This window comes from Tachysurus fulvidraco, chromosome 23 (assembly GCF_022655615.1).
Source record: "Tachysurus fulvidraco isolate hzauxx_2018 chromosome 23, HZAU_PFXX_2.0, whole genome shotgun sequence".
Classification (NCBI taxonomy): domain Eukaryota; kingdom Metazoa; phylum Chordata; class Actinopteri; order Siluriformes; family Bagridae; genus Tachysurus; species Tachysurus fulvidraco.
In genome coordinates this window covers 3456746-3477999 of record NC_062540.1, presented here as the reverse complement: position 1 = coordinate 3477999, position 21254 = coordinate 3456746, and the positions used below count along the sequence as shown (strand labels likewise).

General features: G+C 39.0%; 2 protein-coding genes across 2 annotated transcripts; one reads left to right on the top strand and one right to left on the bottom strand.

The window, feature by feature from the left end:
- Nucleotides 1-4005: 4005 nt before the first annotated feature.
- Nucleotides 4006-10674, bottom strand: zmp:0000001088 (trypsin). The gene is given in 7 exon segments (XM_027145268.2): nt 4006-4232; nt 4533-4796; nt 7324-7465; nt 8491-8650; nt 10414-10567; nt 10569-10634; nt 10636-10674. Coding segments are annotated over 7 exon segments (996 nt in total). The 3' UTR covers nt 4006-4061.
- A 3955-nt stretch (nt 10675-14629) lies between these two features.
- On the top strand, nt 14630-20697 carry LOC113641960 (trypsin I-P1). The gene is made up of 6 exons (XM_027145167.2): nt 14630-14819; nt 15131-15196; nt 15494-15644; nt 18054-18195; nt 18798-19055; nt 19601-20697. Exons 2-6 carry the CDS (start codon nt 15145-15147, stop codon nt 19757-19759), a joined length of 762 nt encoding a protein of 253 aa, XP_027000968.1. The 5' UTR covers nt 14630-14819; nt 15131-15144; the 3' UTR covers nt 19760-20697.
- The last annotated feature ends 557 nt before the right edge of the window (nt 20698-21254 follow it).

Below are 21254 nucleotides of genomic sequence, written 5' to 3'. Positions count from 1 at the left end.
CATCCTGTCATTTATTATTTTCTTAGTGCACAATCGAAGCACTCACTGGAGCAAGGAAGCATGCCATTAGCCCACATCTAAATATCCAAATAAAAGGCTGCTACTAGAAAGCAGTATGACAGTCGGAGAGCTTTATTTGCCTGAAGGATAACTCAAAATCGAGAGATAGAGAAAGCACTGCTCTGGACTGATCTATCTCCATTAAACCTCTACAATTCTGAGACTTAGATCTCCAAATTCAAGGTTGTATAAAGTTTTTTGAAAATAAATCAGAGTTTTAGACGACCCGGTTTGAAAGCTCGTATCGATTTTCTTTCCTTTATGTCTTCCTCTTTTTACAGACAGGAAGTCATCAGTCAGAGGTTAGTCGCTCTGTTCCACAGCGTCCCTGCCAGCCTGAATTTATGGCCTAGAATCTGGTGTCTAGTCTTGTCACAAGAAGAAGCAAATACGCTTACATTGGCCGTGAAGAATAAGTCAACTTAAACTTATAAAGACTTTGAACGGAATAATGAAGAGAGAATTGAAATAAAATTAAAACATAAGAGCTAACATCAGTGTTTGAGCTGTTTCACCTTCAGGCTGATTAGGAAGCACATGTGTTTTAGACCTAAATCCATGGACCCATTTAATTGTAATATGAATTCGCTGCCACTTTCTCCATATGAGAGACATTTAAAAGAATATTTTCTCCTTAAACAGCTTTTGACAAATGAAATTTCCTCCAGCAGAAACCATGAAAAGTCAAGGGTCCAAGTTGACTTTATTTCTACACACTATGATCGGAGGCAGGTTTCTTGGCACCTCCGAGCTTCCAGCCAGAGTTGGGCCCTTGAGCAAGACCCTTAATCCTCACTGCTCCACGGATGTTGTTTAATGGCTGACCCCGCACACTGACCCCAACCTCCAAAGTGCATATAATTATTAGAGATGGTAAGTCATTGTGCCACTGCATTGTTGATTATATTCTATGTTATTAGGCGTTCAATCAAACTGAGGTTAATTGTTTCAAATGTTAACTTTTAATATGATTTGTGCTCTGAAAGATTTAAAACAACAACAACAACAATCATCCTGAATTGTTGTTACATACTTTATCTTGTATCTGTGAATATATCTCGGGTTCTTCTCTGTCCACACCGAAATAGCCATGTTATGAATATATGACCCAGATTCAGATAAAAGGCCATTTTTATCTAAGTGCTAAACCCTAAGCTGTCCTGAGAACCATACGTACGGACAGTTCACAGTTTGTTGTTGTTGTTGTTGCTGTTGATGATGTCACAACGTCTTATCCAGCTTAATCTAACGCACAATATTGTTTCTTTGACATATCAAGTATATCAAAGTGTAGTACAATATTTGTTTATGTTAATTAACAATAATGAGTAGCTTTACAATGAGGTCACGATCCTTCAACTGCATTTGTGGTGTCACGACTGCGACAAGGACACACCTTTATCCAGAGAGATTCAGCCCCCCTGTTGGGTAAGATGATAGTCTGAAAACAAGGACTATTATTTTCGTAATACTGTGGTATATTGTGTCCTCCCAAGTGTGTTTAAATTACCCCAGATAAGACTTTTATCTGAAATCATGACTGTGGTATTGTTGATGCGTGCAGATTTCTTTTTCAACCAAAACAATAAATGTCAAATGGGTGTGGCTTTATAGGAATTAAATAGTAAAATATTCAATAACAATTTAATAAATAAAAAACATCACAAACATTGACCAGAATTTGGATTTTAGCAAAACAGATTTTTATTTACTACTAGATTTTTAATGTCAGATTTTATTACCTAGTGCATTGAAGTGGAAAAAAATCTCTTTCCTGCTAACTATCATAGCAAACTAGTGCTAAAACATCTGCTACAATCGTGATTAGCAGGGTTTTTTTTCACAGTGACAAATTCCTTACGAACTAGTGCTAAGAAACCTTTAAAGCAGATTTACAGCAGAGTTACGACACCTAAGACACGACACTTCCGAATGTACAGTAACGGGTGAGGGATTTTTTCCCCTGACTGCTTTTAGAGCATGACAGGAAGCTAATATACCACACATAGTGTTGTGTAGCTGAAAGACAGAATTCAAACACTTGCGACAGGAGAATCGCTTCTCAGACGCGACTGTAGAGTTTAAAAAACGTTAAAAAAGTGCTGCTAATTTTATTTTTTCTCTACCTGCTAGGATTTTTTTTGCTAAAAATGTTGACACTCTTTCTGAAATCATCTGAACTGATTTATACACGTAATGATCGTACAGAAAAAGTATACAGAATGGATAAAGGAGCTTTATACCATAATGCCTTTTCTTTTCAGACGAATAATCACACTAATATTTTTGACCTTCTCACAGTTAAACAGTTTTATAGCAACAACATCGCAAGATGTTTTTTAATGAGAGCTTTGCTCAGAATTGTTTTCTTGTATTATTTTTTTATTTTATTTCATTCATTACCATGTAAACGGAAAATACCATAAAACGTTTAAACAATTAACAATTTATTACACTTTAGTTTACCCAAATATTCAATTGTGTTGTCATGTACACATCCATACACTACTCTATGACATTAATAAAGACTTTTTCAGTTATCCATAATTTTAATCAGGCCGCCATTGGTATAAATACTCAACAGGACATTTATTTATTCTTTTTAAAACCCAAACACAATCATAAAAACAAATGTGTGACATTTTTAAACATGTTGGCTAAATTGTCTAAATCTGGAGGTATTACATAACAGGGAAACATTTCTGCAAGACGGTCCTCATAAAATAGACAAAACAAACCAGCAAACAAAACAACACTGTTTATTGTTGTGTCTGGCCTCAGTCAGCCTGATCTCAGCAAAAATCACAAACGTCTTTTTCAGCACCTTTACAGAATGCAAAATGAGTCGGTACGCTGGTATTCGTGGAAAAAACTAAACAATGTTAATTCTTTGGTAGGAGCACACGGTATTTCTTGTATCTAATAATATAATATTTGTGCTGCACAATATGGCACCTACTAAAGAACACACACAGACGTTTACTCGGCTCAGTCGCACGCTCAGAAAGAAAATAAAGCCAAGTAAACTGAGTAACTTAAATTATTTATTTTATTTTATTATCACTTTACCTAAATGATTAATAAACTATTTCAAATAAAACTAATCATTTATACAACATATCATATCATAACGTATACTAATCATCTTATACAACAGTGACATGATATAGATTTTATTTATTTATTTATTCGTTTATTTATATACAATGCCTTTTATGCTACTGTACAGTTGCATTTTTTTTGGAAATTAGTTGCTGTTATCCTTTAATAAGTGAGTTATACTCACCTGCTTCCCTTTTTCTCTCAAAACGTTAACAATTGAAAAAAAATACCAAGCTTCCAAAGAAAGCACAAAACACCTTTAACGTCCTTCAATGTTGTGAAAATTTAACGCCATAGTTTTAGCTCCGACCGTTTACAACAGCTGTGCTGGAAAGTCCTTTTTATCCAAATGGAGAATTGCATCTGGGCAAATGGTATAAACTATCATAAGTTATATTTAACATAGTCATTCATTCATTCATTCATTCATTCATTCATTCATTCATTCATTTTCTACCACTTATCCGAACTACCTCGGGTCACAGGGAGCCTGTGCCTATCTCAGGAGTCATCGGGCATCGAGGCAGGATACACCCTGGACGGAGTGCCAACCCATCACAGGGCACACACACTCTCATTCACTCACACACTCACACACTACGGACAATTTTCCAGAGATGCCAATCAACCTACTATGCATGTCTTGGGACCGGGTGAGGAAACCGGAGTACACAGAGGAAACCCCCGAGGCACGGGGAGAACATGCAAACTCCACACACACAAGGTGGAGGCGGGAATCGAACCCCCAACCCCGGTGGTGTGAGGCAAACATAGTTATTAATATAATATAATAAGAAAAGAAGAAGATATACTCTTGAAATACAACAACAAAGAATTTGGCATGTTAATCTCTTTGTGCTTCCAAGTTAATGGTTGAAGATATATTGATATTGCGCAGTCTAGTTCTTGCCACAGTTTCCATAATTGCCAAATACAGTGCTGTCTATCCACGTCCGGAACTTTGAGACAGCGGTGTAAACTCCAGGATACTTAGGATCTGCACAGCTGTTGCCCCAAGATACGATCCCGTAGACACGACCTTCACATACCAGCGGTCCGCCGGAGTCACCCTGCAAAGAGGGAAGCGTTATAAACCCTGCACAATATCCATAAACACTGAAATCAGTGTTAATGCTGAACTCTGTATATTTAACATGTTAAATCAAATTCTATCAACATTTTGTCTATTTTTGTTCATCTTGATTAAGTGGTTGTCTGCTTGTTTGACACTAGTTGCATCTGAGATCTGTAACGTCCTTACTAGCGAGTATCTCTGTCCACTTCCTGTATATTCAACTAAATTTGTCACCAATTAAAAAACCCTAATGGTACAATTATTTTGAAATGTTGTCGTTAAATGTGTAGCTCACACTGCACGCATCGGTTCCTCCTTCCGCATAGCCAGCACAGATCATGTTTTCTGTGATGTTGCCGTTGTAGGAGTCTGTGCTATTGCAGTGGGTGCTGGAGACAATGGGCACTGTGGCAGTGTGAAGGGATGTAGGGATACCCCCTGTGGGGCTAGTGAATCCCCAGCCAGATACACGGCACACACGACCCTCTGGCATAAAGTCCCCTTGACGGGGAAGCGGTGCAGGGAACACGAATTGATTCACAGTCACAGGAGTCTGCATCTGGACAGGAGAAAGAAGCAGTTTGCATGAAAAGTTTGCAAATGTCAGAATATTAAGATAGGTGCCATTACTACTGACATCGTTGAGCCTTTGAGCAACCGCTGCCACTGTTGGACCTTGAGCAAAGCCCTTAACTCTCTATGCTCCAGGGGTGCAGTATCGTGGCCGACCCTGCGCTCTGACCCTAACATCCAAAATTGGAATATGTGAAGAAAGAATTACTGTACACGGTAATCTATACGTAACAAAATATACTGTAGGATTCTATCCTATTATTATCTATTATTTAAATGCCAAATACTATTATTTGAAACAACATGGTGCGGATAGGGGACATGCTTCCTACCGGTTTGGAAAAAGAGATTTGATCAACAATTTTTACGGGAAAAAATGTCCATGAGAGCCAGATAACTTTCTACTTACTAGATCTTGGTTATTAACTGATTATATCTGGGTGTGTCCTTTAGTCCAGTGGTCCCCAACCCCCGGGCCGCGTACCGGTATCGGTCCGTGGACCAAATGGTACCGGGCCGCCCAAGGAACTTTAAATTATTTCCATTTTATTTACTGTATTTCTCTCGGGTTTATGCGACTTTCCATGGACGAGAGGTTAACCGGGAGCTGAGAGATGTCACCTAAGGCCACACCAATACCGCGCATGCGCAAAGTATCATGATATCAGGGCAGTTTTAGGTGACGTCTGGAGCTGAGCGGCTGCAAGCGGCAGTGGTGTTGTAGCTTTGGTGTAGAGAGAAGGTGTGTATCGCTCTTCTCTCTGTTCACCGGTACTTTGTCATGTTTCACAGTGCTTGGTGTACGTGTATATTGTGTATACTGCTGTTCTATATCCTAAACAGAACCAGCATTGCTCGTCATGAATACAAGAATCGACTGCTTCTCCAGATCTCTGCCATAGAACTTACCCTCTAGTTCTCTTCAATAAAAATAAGGTACACCATCCTGGTTTGTCAGTCCAGGCATTGCCCAAAGATTTCTATGCGATACTGCATTTGGGGAGGAAGGATTTTATGTAAGAGATGTGAGTGGACTGGGAACTAAATTTCCCTGAAAAATCATTGGTTTTCATACTGTATACTAGGGCACATGCTGAGACAATAAAATGCTGTTTTGCTTTCTAGTAATTCTAGTTAATCATAATCATCTTCCTAGAACATCGTTTGTGTCACGATTAGACAAAGGCGAGTGAGGATCCAAATGCAGTTTGAAGTTTTATTAATCTAAGACAAGAAACAAGCACACAGATAAGCAGGCAAAACAGAACAGAACAGGACCGAGACAGAGACAGAGACAGACAACATACTACACCAACAACGACTAACACCAGGGAAGTGGACAAACAGAGTAGATATAGTTAACAAGAACCAATCACAAGGCGGAGACGATCAAAGACTAGGACAAAACACCTGGGGAAGAGATTGAGTGCAATTAATGTCCATGGTAACAAATAAGTGGGCGGGGCCAAAAATTAACAGCAGGGAATGACAGCAGACAGAAACAAAGGAAAACACAAAAGGACTCATTACAGTTTGGAGCCAAACATTTCGTTAAATCTAAGTAATAGCTTTTTTAATGCTCTGTTTATTTGGATATGTTGTCTGTACAAATACTTTCACCAGAAGATGTTTATAAAGAGGGCATAAAATATATTACTGAGACAGTATTCATTTTTAATCTTTTAAAAGCTACATTTTTTTTCCATTGAAGTAGTGTAGCATAGTTATTGCATGTCCCTAAAATTGTGTTTTTATTTAACTTCGGTGCATTTTAAAACACGATCCACAGTTTTCATTGTTCTTCTATTAATGTGATTGAACGAGACACTGGAGGATTTTGCTTTTTATGGCTGATCTGTCGAGCTAAATAAGGTTTAACAGAAGGTAAAGGTGATGATCAGTGACAGGTGATGACACCTACAGCACTAATGTCTAAAATCAGTATTTAATTCAGTGACCTGAGCAGATTCAGGTTTCACAGCCTATAACAGGTCATTTACTGAAAACCTTATAGTACATTAACCATCACAGTCTACTGTTACCACCACAATGATTATAATTCCTCTTATACCACAGCTAACATGTAATAATTTTAGTTTTGGAGTCTTTGCAAATTTGATCCAGTGCATGAACAACACAAGCAAAAAGCCTATGTGTTGTAAAATATATGCAACATACAACATTCCCTGTTTTTATGAGATTTATGAGCTTCAACATATCAACTTCTGCGCACGATTTTAAAGTCGTTTTGGAATAGAAGCCCTTATTTTGTCACATATACTGTACATTACAGCGTATCATCGCATATCGCAACTTTGCGGTCAGAGCGCAGGATCAGAATCGATTGTTAAGGGCCTTGCTCGAGGGCCCAACAATGACAGCTTGGCAGTGCTGGAGCTTAAATCCTGATCAATCAACAACCCGGAAACAGTTAGCACGAGCGATTCGGACTCATCATACACATCATACATGTGTTTAGTCTGGACTGAAGATGACATTGTGTAGTGTCTTACCTTAATAAGCATGATGTCTGCATTGTTGGTGGTTTTGTTGTACAGTGGGTGAGGTACTAGGAGCTTTGGCGATCGATACTGTTCATTCCCTTCATACACACTTACAGAATAATCTCCAGCGACAATCCTCATGTTCCCAACACTATACACACAACACATACAATTGATCACAGTGGAAATGTGACGAAGTGGAAATAAGACTGAAATATGGAATTTGATTAGCATTTCCGAAAGCTCCGTATCATACGAGTAGTTAAACTCTGTCCGGAGTGATTAGATCATATTTTATGCAGTGTTATAAATATAACCCTGAATATTACATAGTAAATCAGCTGTGCAAAGGTTAGACATAAAAAAAAATGCAAAAAATTCATTGCCTTATCTCTACTGTACTTTTTCTCTTGGAGATTGAATGCAATTTATTTTGTTTTATTACACTTAGTATTATACAATATGATATATATCCAGAGGTCACAGTCAAAAAAATAAACAAGTCGTCTAATACCATAATTACAGATCATGCTGGTTCGATGCAGTTTATAACTAATTCTTTGATTAACATTTTTTCTAATATCCTTTTGTTTTTTCTAACACTAAAAAATTTTGTAATTTTTTGAACCAAAAAAATTTCATGACATAGTCTATGCTTTTTATGTTAGTTGTCAAATAAATCTGAATTCTGTACAGGAAATCAAATGTACAGAGCTTTAAGAAAAATCTTTCTTTTTCACTCATATTAACTCTTAATGCATTTAGTTTTTATTTCCAAAGTCACAGACCACAAAACCGGCACCCTAACGTTTAAATTCATCTCCTTTTGTCTCAGAGTGTTGCCTGCCAACAACGAAACACACAACGTGTGTGTGTGTGTGTGTGTGTGTGGGGAAGATAGAGCTGATATTTTTACATCATCTACTGAAGAAAACTCAGCTGCATTTCTGCCTTTAAAGGTGCCTCTTTTGTATGTGTAACGTTTGAGCCCCTATTATAATCCTCCAGTTCTCTAACCCACTGCTGCAAGTTTAAAATCACTGGAATGGATCATTTACAGCCATAAAACCGCTAGAGAAAATGAAATACATGGTCAGAGAATACAGCAGCTGTAAGAATTCCAGTGCCGCATTATCACATACAAATACCTGAATGAGACCTGCTTAGGAAACTTACCCTACGTTACAGTGGGCTGCTGTCAGCACCCAGTATTTGTTAATCAATGTGCCACCGCAGAAGTGCTGTCCCACGATGGTCTGGATGGACACCATGTACTTGATGGAGTAAGGTGCAGGAGTATAGCCGCCGATTATCCGGCCTTGCATCATCTCCTGACCTGAGAAATACACATCGTGCCAAAAACAAAAACTGCTTTGTCGGAGAGTGTAAATATGTGATAATAAATATGATATGTATTAAAAGTGCATTCAAGTAAAAACAGGACAAAAAGTGCCTTCTGGTTGTTTTAACTGTTACAGAAAAGATAAACGTCTGATACTTATATCATCACATCAGTCATCCTTTGTGTTAACTCATCAATGGTTATCTACATCTCAGCCTAAGCGAGCATAAAAGGGAGGACAGGTGTAACATAATCCACCGTTTCAGGTATTCGGAGTGCTAATTTGGTCACAGAGTAACTTAATCCTCTAATATACTTCCTGGCAAACAATGCTCAGAGTCTGCGATGTGATTCTCTCTCATCTTTACAGGCAAAGTGATAAATACAGCATACACACAAACGTACATAAAGTTCCACCGTACATCTGTAGAGCGTGACTGCATCGACATCATGACACCGACTGGACTGCCGTTCGAATCACACACACACACACACACACATACACACACGCTGGATTGAAACTTAATATGCAACACCCAAGACCTGCAATCTCACGAGAGTGAAACCTCAGAAAACCTTAATGCTCTTTATTTCTTTTTTTTTTCTTTCAAAGAATCTTTTTATCTGTTATCATTTCTATAGTAAGAGATAATGTACAGTAAAGGGGTCTGTAGGGGTTTTGTTACAGTCTTCAGGACTGAGGACATCCTGGATTCTCAGTATCATGGCAACAACATAACAATACTGTACCATGATATTAATTCTAACAAAAATAAACAAAAGGATATTTGTTAAAAAATATATATATTTCAATGATTGGCACACAATTGCTTTGCTGTGAGAGAAATAAAACGCTTCTCTTTGTGCTCTTATTGTGACGCGTTCAACTTCGTAAGAAAGATTATGGGTGAAGTTTTGTTTTATTTTAAGTTACGACGCTGTTATCTTCGTCCTTATCCTCACCATCAGCCGAAAACTCAGCCTCAGGGTCAACTCATAAATAACCGTGCCACCTAAAGAGTAAGTTCTTTATACAATACATCTTAGATACAAGCAAGTCTACAGTACCTGCACAACCTACAAGGAGCTTTAAAGCTGGAACCGAGCAGAAATATTCTTAAATTTTCTGAGAATTTGGCAACGCTTTTTCGTTCCTAGATCTACTTTGGCATCAGTACGTATATAGATTCGGTTAACAGCTCTTTACCCTGCTCATGAGAAATTACCCAGACATCTGGCTGTGTAAAGAAATGATATTTATTTCCATATTAATGAAAGCATTATTGCAAGATCACAGCACATTCCTGTAAAATTCGTGTCTGCTTAATGTTTACCAGCTGTGCTATTTAATTAAAAATACAGTAAGAGCCAGAGATTAAAAGCAAAATGTACAGAATATTGTCAGTACTTTTTTAAATATCTTGATAAAGACATGCCTGGATTTTTAGACAGAAACGATCCATTTCGAAATTGGTATAAAACTTGATCGTTAATAAAAGCAAGAAAATATGCAGCAAAATAAAACATTTATGGCATGTCGAGTGATTCTGAGACATACAGTACTGTATATATTGAGACCTGGGAATACCGCACAAAAGTAAAAAAGCCAATGTTTTGGTAGCTGTAACTATTTAACTAACTTTCTATATTTAAAAAAGAAAGGGAGAAAAAAAAACGCGATCGTGCTACATACGGTATCTGTTACGCATTAAAATATCTTCAAGAACATTAACTCAAATGTCCACAGTTTTACTTACAGGTGACTGCGAGAACTTCCAGCAGGATGCATACCGAAAAAATGAATAGATTCATGTTAGAGAAGAGAAAGAGAGATAGAGAGAGGAAGAGGGATCAAGAGAGTGAGAGAGAGAGAGAGAGAGAGAGAGAGAGAGAGAGAGAGGATGCACAGGTGCCAGGATGAACTGCAATGATCTTCACACCCCATACTCTGATTGCTCTGTGAAGGAAGGATCGTTTCAAGCCCTCTCGGGTTTCTCAGTTCCGATTTCGGTTTCCATGGACACCACGATGACCCAGGGAACAAAACAATATATAATTGAAGCGTACCTTTCTTAACCCCACCCGTGACCTTTTGATTCAGACTTTCTATTGAAATCTTCCTGGCACGAAACCTATTTTTGCATTGCGTCGATAATTACCAAAGAATTTTAAAACCTAGTGTGATACATCTGGAATTCATTGGAACGGTTAAGGACAGTGTTATGATTAGTACCGATTAGGTTACTGATCATCGCACGTCATTTGTGACAGATTAGGAATCGTCTGAATCATACGCAGCTCTCATTTTTTACATTTTAACAGCAGCAAAAAAAAAGTTTACCCGTCATTCAAATGTGACCCATGAGAAAATGTAAATAAATTTGAAAGGGAAGAATCATCTTCGATAAATATCATATAAATTAATTCATTCACGGGGAGCCTGTGCCTATCTCAGGCGTCATCGGGCATCGAGGCAGGATACACCCTGGACGGAGTGCCAACCCATCACAGGGCACACACACTCTCATTCACTCACTCACACACACACTACGGACAATTTTCCAGAGATGTCAATCAACCTACCATGCATGTCTTTGGACCGGGGGAGGAAACCGGAGTACCCGGAGGAAACCCCCGAGGCACGGGAGAACATGCAAACTCCACACACACAAGGCGGAGGTGGGAATCGAACCCCCAACCCTGGAGGTGTGATGCGAACGTGCTAACCACTAAGCCACCGTGCGCCCCTTATATAAGTTCATTAGAAAAAAAACAACAAAAATACAGAAACTCACTCCTACATTGTTATGAATTTGCATAATGAGACCATCTGGGACCGTGATGGACATACAGTACTGGTTTCTTTGGAGAGCTACTTTGAAAAGTCTGTATACTTGGAGCTGCTCTCTGTCAGTGTTCATCCAAGACACTGTCTTCCATCCCTATTGCTTTCCTGAACAACTCCCACAAACAGAGCACAGCTAATATCTACTTTTGGAGCCCGACACGGCAGACTTCATTCATTTTTCTGGTCAATACAACTCTAATATCTCTTCGTCTCCCCATCTCTATCCCATACTTCATTCCCCTGGGTGCTGACCACAGGCAGTTTTTACAGCTGACCTGCGTTCTACTCACGAACTCCTACTAAGCATATAAAGATTAAAAGGGCCATGTTCCATATAACACATCTTTATCGACCTACTTCCAACGTTTTAGCCCTTAGGTAATATTAAACATCTGCTGCAATGCTGCAATGTGGTGCAACTTACTTGGAGAATTCACAATTGCTAGTTGCTACACACTTTTGTGCTGCAGGTACCTGAGCATTTTAGATAAATAAGTTACGACTAGATGATGAAAGGAAAGGACAGGAGGTGGAGACATTACTGGAACAAATGTACATGGAAATATAACCCCAAGCTTGTGACGTCAAACCTAGAACCCAGTGCTTGAGATAGGGAATCAGTTTCTCAACCCAAATTCCTCAACTGTTTTCATTTTCTATCACTTATCCGAACTACCTCGGGTCACCGGGAGCCTGTACCTATCTCAGGCGTCATCGGGCATCGAGGCAGGATACACCCTGGACGGACCCATCGCAGGGCACACACACACTCTCATTCACTCACACACTCACACACTACAGACAATTTTCCAGAGATGCCAATCAACCTACCATGCATGTCTTTGGACCGGGGGAGGAAACCGGAGTACCCGGAGGAAACCCCCGAGGCACGGGGAGAACATGCAAACTCCACACACACAAGGTGGAGGCGGGAATCGAACCCCCAACCCTGGAGGTGTGAGGCGAACGTGCTAACCTCTAAGCCACCGTGTCCCCAAGATAATACATAAATATTTTATTATTATTTTTTAAATCCATGAAAAAAATTCCATCAAACATCCAGTTCTTTGAAATGCCCTTTTTTTTTTCTTTTTTCTTTTTTTTAAATATTTAGGAGTTTGGATGGTGTAACGTTGAGAAAGTGCTTTAGACATTTAGAATAGAATTTCATTTCACTCCCTTGTAGGATTTTTTTTTTTTTAATTTAGTAAATTTTTACAAGTAGGGAAAATCTCAGAGCATCAAAATACAGGATCCGAAAAAAAGAAAAAAAAAAAAAGGATTCCGAAAAACCTCTCAGTGATATTTAGACTTCACATCATCGTCATCGCTTCAAGATCTACGAGACGTTTTAACTAACATACAAATAGGATAGCCATCCCATTCTTTCCTTCAGGGCTACTGAGAGTCTGTTGTTTATTACTCACAGTTATCCCTGTTTTATCCTTTTGCTCTCTGGGGTATCTTTGTTAAATCCCTCTAACCCCTGAAACATATTGTTTTGGATTTACATAAGAATTTTAAAAAGATCAGCTAACCAGTGGGAGGATTTTAGTCTTTTTCCAGACTATGAGATTTTTTACCACTATGAGATTGATTAGTAGATGTTTAAGACTGAGACTCGGACTGTAACTGTAGCCTCTATAATATAAAAAAGGAAGAAAAAAAACATTCAAATTGGCCATAACAATAAAAAGCAAATGGGAACGAGAGAAGAAGTACTGTACAGTCAGTGTTTATATGAGACATCGTGAGGACGACGACCCTCCAGGGATTTGCATGGAAGATGTTCTACAATAATCTAAAGCTAACGACGAAAAGGTTTTTAAACACCAACAAGAAAAGTGCGGATATGTTGAAGCTTCCTGTAGGATGTTTATTTGTATACAGTACTGTATATACTGTCTAGGGTACAGTACATTTTTCTTCATATACAGTAAGCATATCAGATGCAAGGCTTAAGAAAAAAATATTTTGCATCTTCTACAGCATTATATTTACACTGTAGACCTGATTATTTCATCCGGCTCATCTTTTTTTATCCGAAGAGATCAAAATCCATCCAAAGAGAAGACTGGAGCTGTTATATTTGATATATCCAGAGCTGTTAGAAACAGAAATACTGCTGTAAGTTTCCACCAACCAAACTAAAGCAGGGTGTCATTAGGGTAGGTAAGGTGTGGCAAGTGATGTAAATAATTAATTAAAAAGACTGCACACTTCTCAAGGATTTAGTTCATTATCTCGGTGCAGTCAAATGTCAGTAATTTGTTGAGCTTTGGAGCAGTGACTCGGCATCTCAATATGGTGACATTATATCTACTATAACCGGCCATTTTGATCAGCTGTGTAGATAGAATATTTTAAAAGTTTTGTCTACGTATAAATATACATTTGAACAGCATTTCTGTTATTTGCTGGGTTTTAATGTAACGTCACCACTGGACCTAAAACAGTGGCAAGACAGATGTAGAAAGAGCAAACACGAAGTTTTGAAGTAGTACAAGCAGTCGCTTGAGCTTAGAATGATATAATCTCACAAGCCATTATAATAGTACTGTAGTTTGTATAGTAAAACTATTTTCAACTCACAAACCATAAAATAAGCATCTGGTCATAGATCCTGAGTATCCTAAGTATGCAAAGTTCGGTTGGTTTTTCGCTGTCGATCTGGAGATTATCCTGAGAACACTAGGGATACACACTGGATGGGATACCGGTTCATTTCTAGACACCAAATACTTTACAAAGTTGTTTTTTGTTTTTTTTTACCAAATAACCTTCTGCCATGTTTTGGGAGGATGGAGCCCTGAGGAACCTGGATGAAACCCAAGCAGACACAAGTAGAACATGCAAAACAGACTGTAACCCGAGCTGAGGCTCAAAGTCAAAAAACAGACTTTAGAACTTTGTACAAAGAAGCTCCCATGAAGACATTTGCCCTCTGCTCCACCAGGAATTGTTTTAGAACTGTAACCGAAGCTTGCAGCACCCAGTACTGTTTCATGACAAATACTTCAGTCTCTTTTACACGCCCCCTTAGTGTTTATCTCTCCTGTGGACAGGTGTCGACTCTGACAACACCCACAGTCAACAACGTGAGAGTGAAGAAAGCTCTGATTTGATCACCGGGCACCAAGGGACCCGTCTGCTTTGTCGTGTACTAGGTCAAGTCCAGTAGTTCATTCTGAGACACCATAACATGCTAACAAAAGCTATGCACAAAAGACACGGTTTTATTATAAAAGCATTAAAGGAACCTCCGGCAGTCCTATTTGAACTGATTTCCCAAGCGTTTGCTGGCGACTGCGTGTGGTGAGTCTTTAAGCTTTTTTTTGTGATATATTTTTATATAAAGAAAGTCACATTAAATTTCTCTGTGTGAAATATGATGGATCACACACTCTTTATTTTGCATCACTTACTGTAATGGAACTACACTCGACCGACAAAAGCGTTCGTTTTCAAATGCACAGAGTGATAAATCAGACTGACACTGAGATAAGCAGGATACAAGTGGACACTGGTGACATGTCTGCATGGCTGTCTTCATAAATCATACAACGACACGTGTTCTGCTTGCATGGCATTTAGATTTGATTATTATTAACCGGTGTGTTCAGCAGCAGGTGCTAACGATATGAATCGGGTCTGGAGAGTAGTGATCCTTGTCCTGACTATGATGATCCGAGGTAGGTATCTAAAGTTTAAGCAATTTTTTTAAATGTAAATAAGATATACCTTTTATTCGTCCCACAATGAAATTGCATGTCTTCTTTGCCTCACAGCCATATCTAATTCTAGTAATCATATCTAAGTTATAGGAACTGCGTAAAATAATTTTCAGATCAATATCTATCCATAGCTGGAACTATACTATATTAGTCTAATCTTTATCTCATGGGACATGAGATAAGATGTTAGACGATCTTCTGTATGTCACACGTAAACCTGCTTTGTGTTTTTTCAATCCTCCTTTTGATTATCAGACTCGCTGACCCAAAGAATTATTGGGGGTCAAGAAGTCGTGCCTCATTCCATCAAGTTCCAAGCGTCTCTTCAATTTGAGAGAAATCACTATTGTGGAGGAATCCTGATCCACCAGCAATGGGTAGTGTCTGCTGCCCACTGCTGGAGACCGTGAGTACTGCGGCCATGTTTACCTTTAAGTACATTTTACAGTACATTCTACCCAACAGCTTTGTCCAAATTAATGTTGTAGACAACCTTATCCATATTTACATGTTAGTAAAATTTGTAAGATTCTAAGACTATGAGGACTTAGACGCAGAGCAAACTTCGTCTGATACTCCAGACCGATCCAACCTACTGCTTCAGATACTCTTGACCAATTCTGCTCACTTGTGCAGAAAGTTTGACTAATCCTACTCACTCCTAGAGACACTACTGACCAATTCGCTCACTCCCACAAATACACTTGACTAATCCCTCTAGCTTCAATAGACATTCCTTGACAAATCCTGCCCAGTCCCACAGGCACTCAAAAAACTAATCCTGCCTGCTTTTACAAAAAGTTTGATCATTTGACCTGCTCTTGCCCTGGACAGAGAATCCTGAACTTACCCTTAATCACTTATGCAGACACTCTGGATAAATCCCAGACACTCATGCAGACACTTTTATCAATCCCAGACACTCATGCAGACACTTTTATCAATCCCAGACACTCATGTAGACACTCCTTATCAATCCCAGACACTCATATAGACACTCCTTATCAATCCCAGACACTCTTTCTCAATCCCAGACACTCTTTATCAATCCCAGACACTCAAGCAGACACTCATGCAGACACTCCTTATCAATCCCAGACACTCATGCAGACACTCTTTATCAATCCCAGACACTCATGTAGACACTTTCTCAATCCCAGACACTCATGTAGACACTCTTTATCAATCCCAGACACTCATGCAGACACTCTTTATCAATCCCAGACACTCTTTCTCAATCCCAGACACTCATGTAGACACTCTTTATCAATCCCAGACACTAATGTAGACACTCTTTATCAATCCCAGACACTCTTTATCAATCCCAGACACTCATGTAGACACTCTTTATCAATCCCAGACACTCATGCAGACACTCTTTATCAATCCCAGACACTCTTTCTCAATCCCAGACACTCATGCAGACACTCATGCAGACACTCCTTATCAATCCCAGACACTCATGCAGACACTCTTTCTCAATCCCAGACACTCATGCAGACACTCTTTATCAATCCCAGACACTCATGCAGACACTTTTATCAATCCCAGACACTCATGTAGACACTCCTTATCAATCCCAGACACTCATGTAGACACTCCTTATCAATCCCAGACACTCTTTCTCAATCCCAGACACTCTTTATCAATCCCAGACACTCAAGCAGACACTCATGCAGACACTCCTTATCAATCCCAGACACTCATGCAGACACTCTTTATCAATCCCAGACACTCATGTAGACACTTTCTCAATCCCAGACACTCATGTAGACACTCTTTATCAATCCCAGACACTCATGCAGACACTCTTTATCAATCCCAGACACTCTTTCTCAATCCCAGACACTCATGTAGACACTCTTTATCAATCCCAGACACTCATGTAGACACTCTTTATCAATCCCAGACACTCTTTATCAATCCCAGACACTCATGTAGACACTCTTTATCAATCCCAGACACTCATGTAGACACTCTTTATCAATCCCAGACACTCATGCAGACACTCTTTATCAATCCCAGACACTCTTTCTCAATCCCAGACACTCATGCAGACACTCATGCAGACACTCCTTATCAATCCCAGACACTCATGCAGACACTCTTTCTCAATCCCAGACACTCATGCAGACACTCTTTATCAATCCCAGACACTCATGCAGACACTCTTTCTCAATCCCAGACACTCATGCAGACACTCTTTATCAATCCCAGACACTCATGTAGACACTCTTTATCAATCCCAGACACTCATGCAGACACTCTTTATCAATCCCAGACACTCTTTCTCAATCCCAGACACTCATGCAGACACTCATGCAGACACTCCTTATCAATCCCAGACACTCATGCAGACACTCTTTCTCAATCCCAGACACTCATGCAGACACTCTTTATCAATCCCAGACACTCATGCAGACACTCTTTATCAATCCCAGACACTCATGCAGACACTCTTGAACCAGTCCCATCTACTTCTATAGACAATCTTCTTGAACTGATCCTGCTCCTGTACTTTTTTTTCACAATTTTCACTCAGTTCACTTCTATGTTAATGTGCCCTTTTTTCATCCACATGCTTAATATTTTATCTGACCACTCACTCCTGATCACCGAATAGTAAAAGACTCCTAATTTTTAATACTTTTTACTCACACAGTGAATGACACACAAGTAAAAACACAAATATGAATTGTGAGCTAATACAATTGCTTGTACAATACATTTGCTATAAATCTGTCTAAAGTTATATCTGTTTCGAGATCACGGGTTGCTTTTCCGCATAGCAATTGTCATGTTCTCTGTTGGATAGGAGCAACATCATTCAGGTGGTTCTGAGCGCACACAATCTGGTAGCTGAAGACGGATCTGAGCAAGTGTTTAACGTGTCCAGGATCATAACCAACCCAACCTACAACCTAAAAACATACAATGGTGACATCATGCTCCTGAAGGTGAGCGGTGCCATACAGGTCTCTTATTTTTAGTAGCTTACTTTAGAACAGACAATCTGATATCTAAAGGAAAAAAGATGCAAACAATTAAACTCTCTTATAACTTAATTAAATTAGTTTTAAAAATGTATGAAATTTGAGCAGGGGGCACGGTGGCTTAGTGGTTAGCACGTTTGCCTCACACCTCCAGGGTCGGGGTTCGATTCCCGCCTCCTCCTTGTGTGTGTGGAGTTTGGATGGAAACCCCTGAAAACCCTCGGGGGTTTCCTCCGGGTACTCCGGTTTCCTCCCCCGGTCCAAAGACATGCATGGTAGGTTGATTGGCATCTCTGGATAATTGTCCGTAGTGTGTGAGTGAATGAGTGAATGAGAGTGTGTGTGTGCCCTGTGATGGGTTGGCACTCCGTCCAGGGTGTATCCTGCCTCGATGTCCAATGACGCCCGTGACTCGAGAAGTTCAGATAAGCGGTAGAAAATTAATGATTATTTCCACGTCCAGGATGACGGCACAAAGTAATGGTGCTTATTGTTCTCGGTGATCATATCGTGCTTGGACCCCTATAGAAAATGTTTGTAATTTACAATTGCGTTGTATTTCACAGTTGAGCCAACCAGCTGTTCTGAACGCCTACGTTCAGCCGGCTCCTCTCCCGGATGACAGCACACCTCCTCTAGATGCTGGAACCACATGCACAGTGAGTGGCTGGGGGGTCACACGCGTCTACAGCTTTTTCCTGTCCCCAGTGCTCCGTGCTGTGGATGTGGACTACATCCCTAACTGCTATTACTTCTACTACTTCAGGGTCAATGAGAACATGATATGTGCCGGATCTCGTTATGGTGGCAAAGACTCTTGCCAAGTAAGACAAATCCTTTTTTTTATCTATCCCAGCATTCCACAACAGACATATGACACAATAATGATTTTTTTTTAATGCATAAAATTAAGGACGAATGCTTTTAACAATCTTACATAGACAACAATAGACGCATGACACAGGAAGGACAGTTTTGACTATAGCTTCATTAAAGCAAGCCTTATTTATAGTATGAACACCGAATCACAGCTAAATTGGGACTATTTGAGGTGATTAAAATTCATAATTACAAAATAATTTCAGTATAAATGCATACTATTGAAGGCTTCATGAACTACATGTAAACATGTAACAGTTAAATTGTTTGTACTGAAGCTTTGGTTTATTAATTGTGGGTTATTTATTTCATAAACAAAGTGAAACTGTCCGTATGCAAAAGAATGGCTAGAATCTCTCAATGCCAGCTAAGTGAGAATTCCTTACAGTGAGAGACGGTGATATCTGTTCAAATGTCTGGCTCTGCAGTTGGACTTAAATCTTCGGCTGTAATTTTCTCCCTTTTAAGCATTTTTAATGATTTTCCACAGGGTGACTCAGGGGGACCCCTCATGTGCAATGGCATTTTGGAAGGTGTTGTGTCTTGGGGAATAGGCTGTGCCAATCCTTATTACCCCGGTGTCTACACCAAAGTGAGGAATTACAGCAAGTGGATCAGTGGGATCATTTCAAGTGACAGTCAGAACTAAAAGATAATCAAGAACGGTTTTAGTTCCTGACTAAACCAAGCCTCAGTTACTGTATAAGCGATCGATTGTAACTATGCATGCTACACAGGACACATGTTACTTTAGCTTAAACAGGGGGGAAAACAGCCTTGGTGTTTATCCATATGCATTATTCATTAACTAATTAAAGGGTAGTGACACCTGCTGACACAGCAGTGTCTGGATTAATGATCATATAATGTCTCGGCACATTTTAATTTCATTCTTCTCTGTCATGTGTAATATGTCTGCTTTAACTTGTGAACATGGCAAAAAAAAATGCCATGCATGAAGGTTTTTTTTTTTAACAAATTTCGGCCATAAAGATGAATATTTGTAACTGATTGTTGTTTATATCTCAGAATAGAATAGAATAGAATAGAAGAGAGATGTTATTTAAGGGTATTAAAGAAAAGAAATCATGAAGCAGTCAGACCATTACACACACAAACACACACACACAAAAATACACACATTCACACTTAAAGATTTGTATGGGACTGGAACACATTCACTACATGGATGTCATTATGATCAAGTTACACGAAATTGACTTCTCTCTGTACAGCAGGCTTAGAGTCGGAGCATCTTATCGGGTTTTCACTCACGTCAAGGTCAATTAAACATTATAGGACAAATTTAAATTTGATTTAAGATGATTAAAGCATGGATTCGGGGCTTTACCGAAAGTCTGTCAAAAAATGATGCACATTTGCATCGATGCAAAAGAGTAATAATTAAAATAATAACTCAGATTTAATCATTTTTATGCTAATAATTCATCTTGAAGCCTTTAAACACTTATTTGCTGTTTTTATGTTAATATGAAACAGGCATCAGTCAAGTGATCCAAGTGTTGATTCGGTTACACATTCACTGTTACACATTCACTGTTAGTATAAAGCTGAGCAAGCAGGGAAAAAAACACTATGTCCTTCTTAGTGATTGTGAGATTCTAGATTATTTCTAAAGAATAAGGAATAGGAAATTTATTGTTTGTTCGCTGATGCCAAAGATGATGCTCTATTTATACTGCTCTAATTAAATGTTTCTGCTTTGTTTATAATCCTAAACAGTGCAATACACAATCCTTCAATAAAGGATTTAATTTGTGTTCACACACACTGACACACACACTGACACACACACACACTGACACACACACACACACACACACACACACAATAGTAGAAACACAATGGTTGGGAATAAAACCACTATCGTCAGCTGTGTTTACTCATTTGATTCAGAATCAGAATCAGTTTTAGTGGCTAATTCTGTTCACACACACACAATGAATTTGGTTCCAGCTGTAGGTGACTCTCAAAAGTACAGACATAAAACTATACATTTAGCTGTGACTATACAAGACAAAAACATTCAAATCAAGACAAAACAGACTAGACGAGACAATACAGACAATGTGAGACAATATACACAGTGCAAGTAATAAATACGAATACAGAGTGTATGACAA

Coding starts and splice junctions, on each gene's coding strand:
- LOC113641960 (XM_027145167.2), top strand. CDS start 15,145: ATGAATCGGGTCTGGAGAGTAGTGATCCTTGTCCTGACTATGATGATC. Junction 15,645..18,053: donor GCTGCCCACTGCTGGAGACC/GTGAGTACTGCG, acceptor TCTGTTGGATAG/GAGCAACATCATTCAGGTGG. Junction 18,196..18,797: donor GTGACATCATGCTCCTGAAG/GTGAGCGGTGCC, acceptor TGTATTTCACAG/TTGAGCCAACCAGCTGTTCT.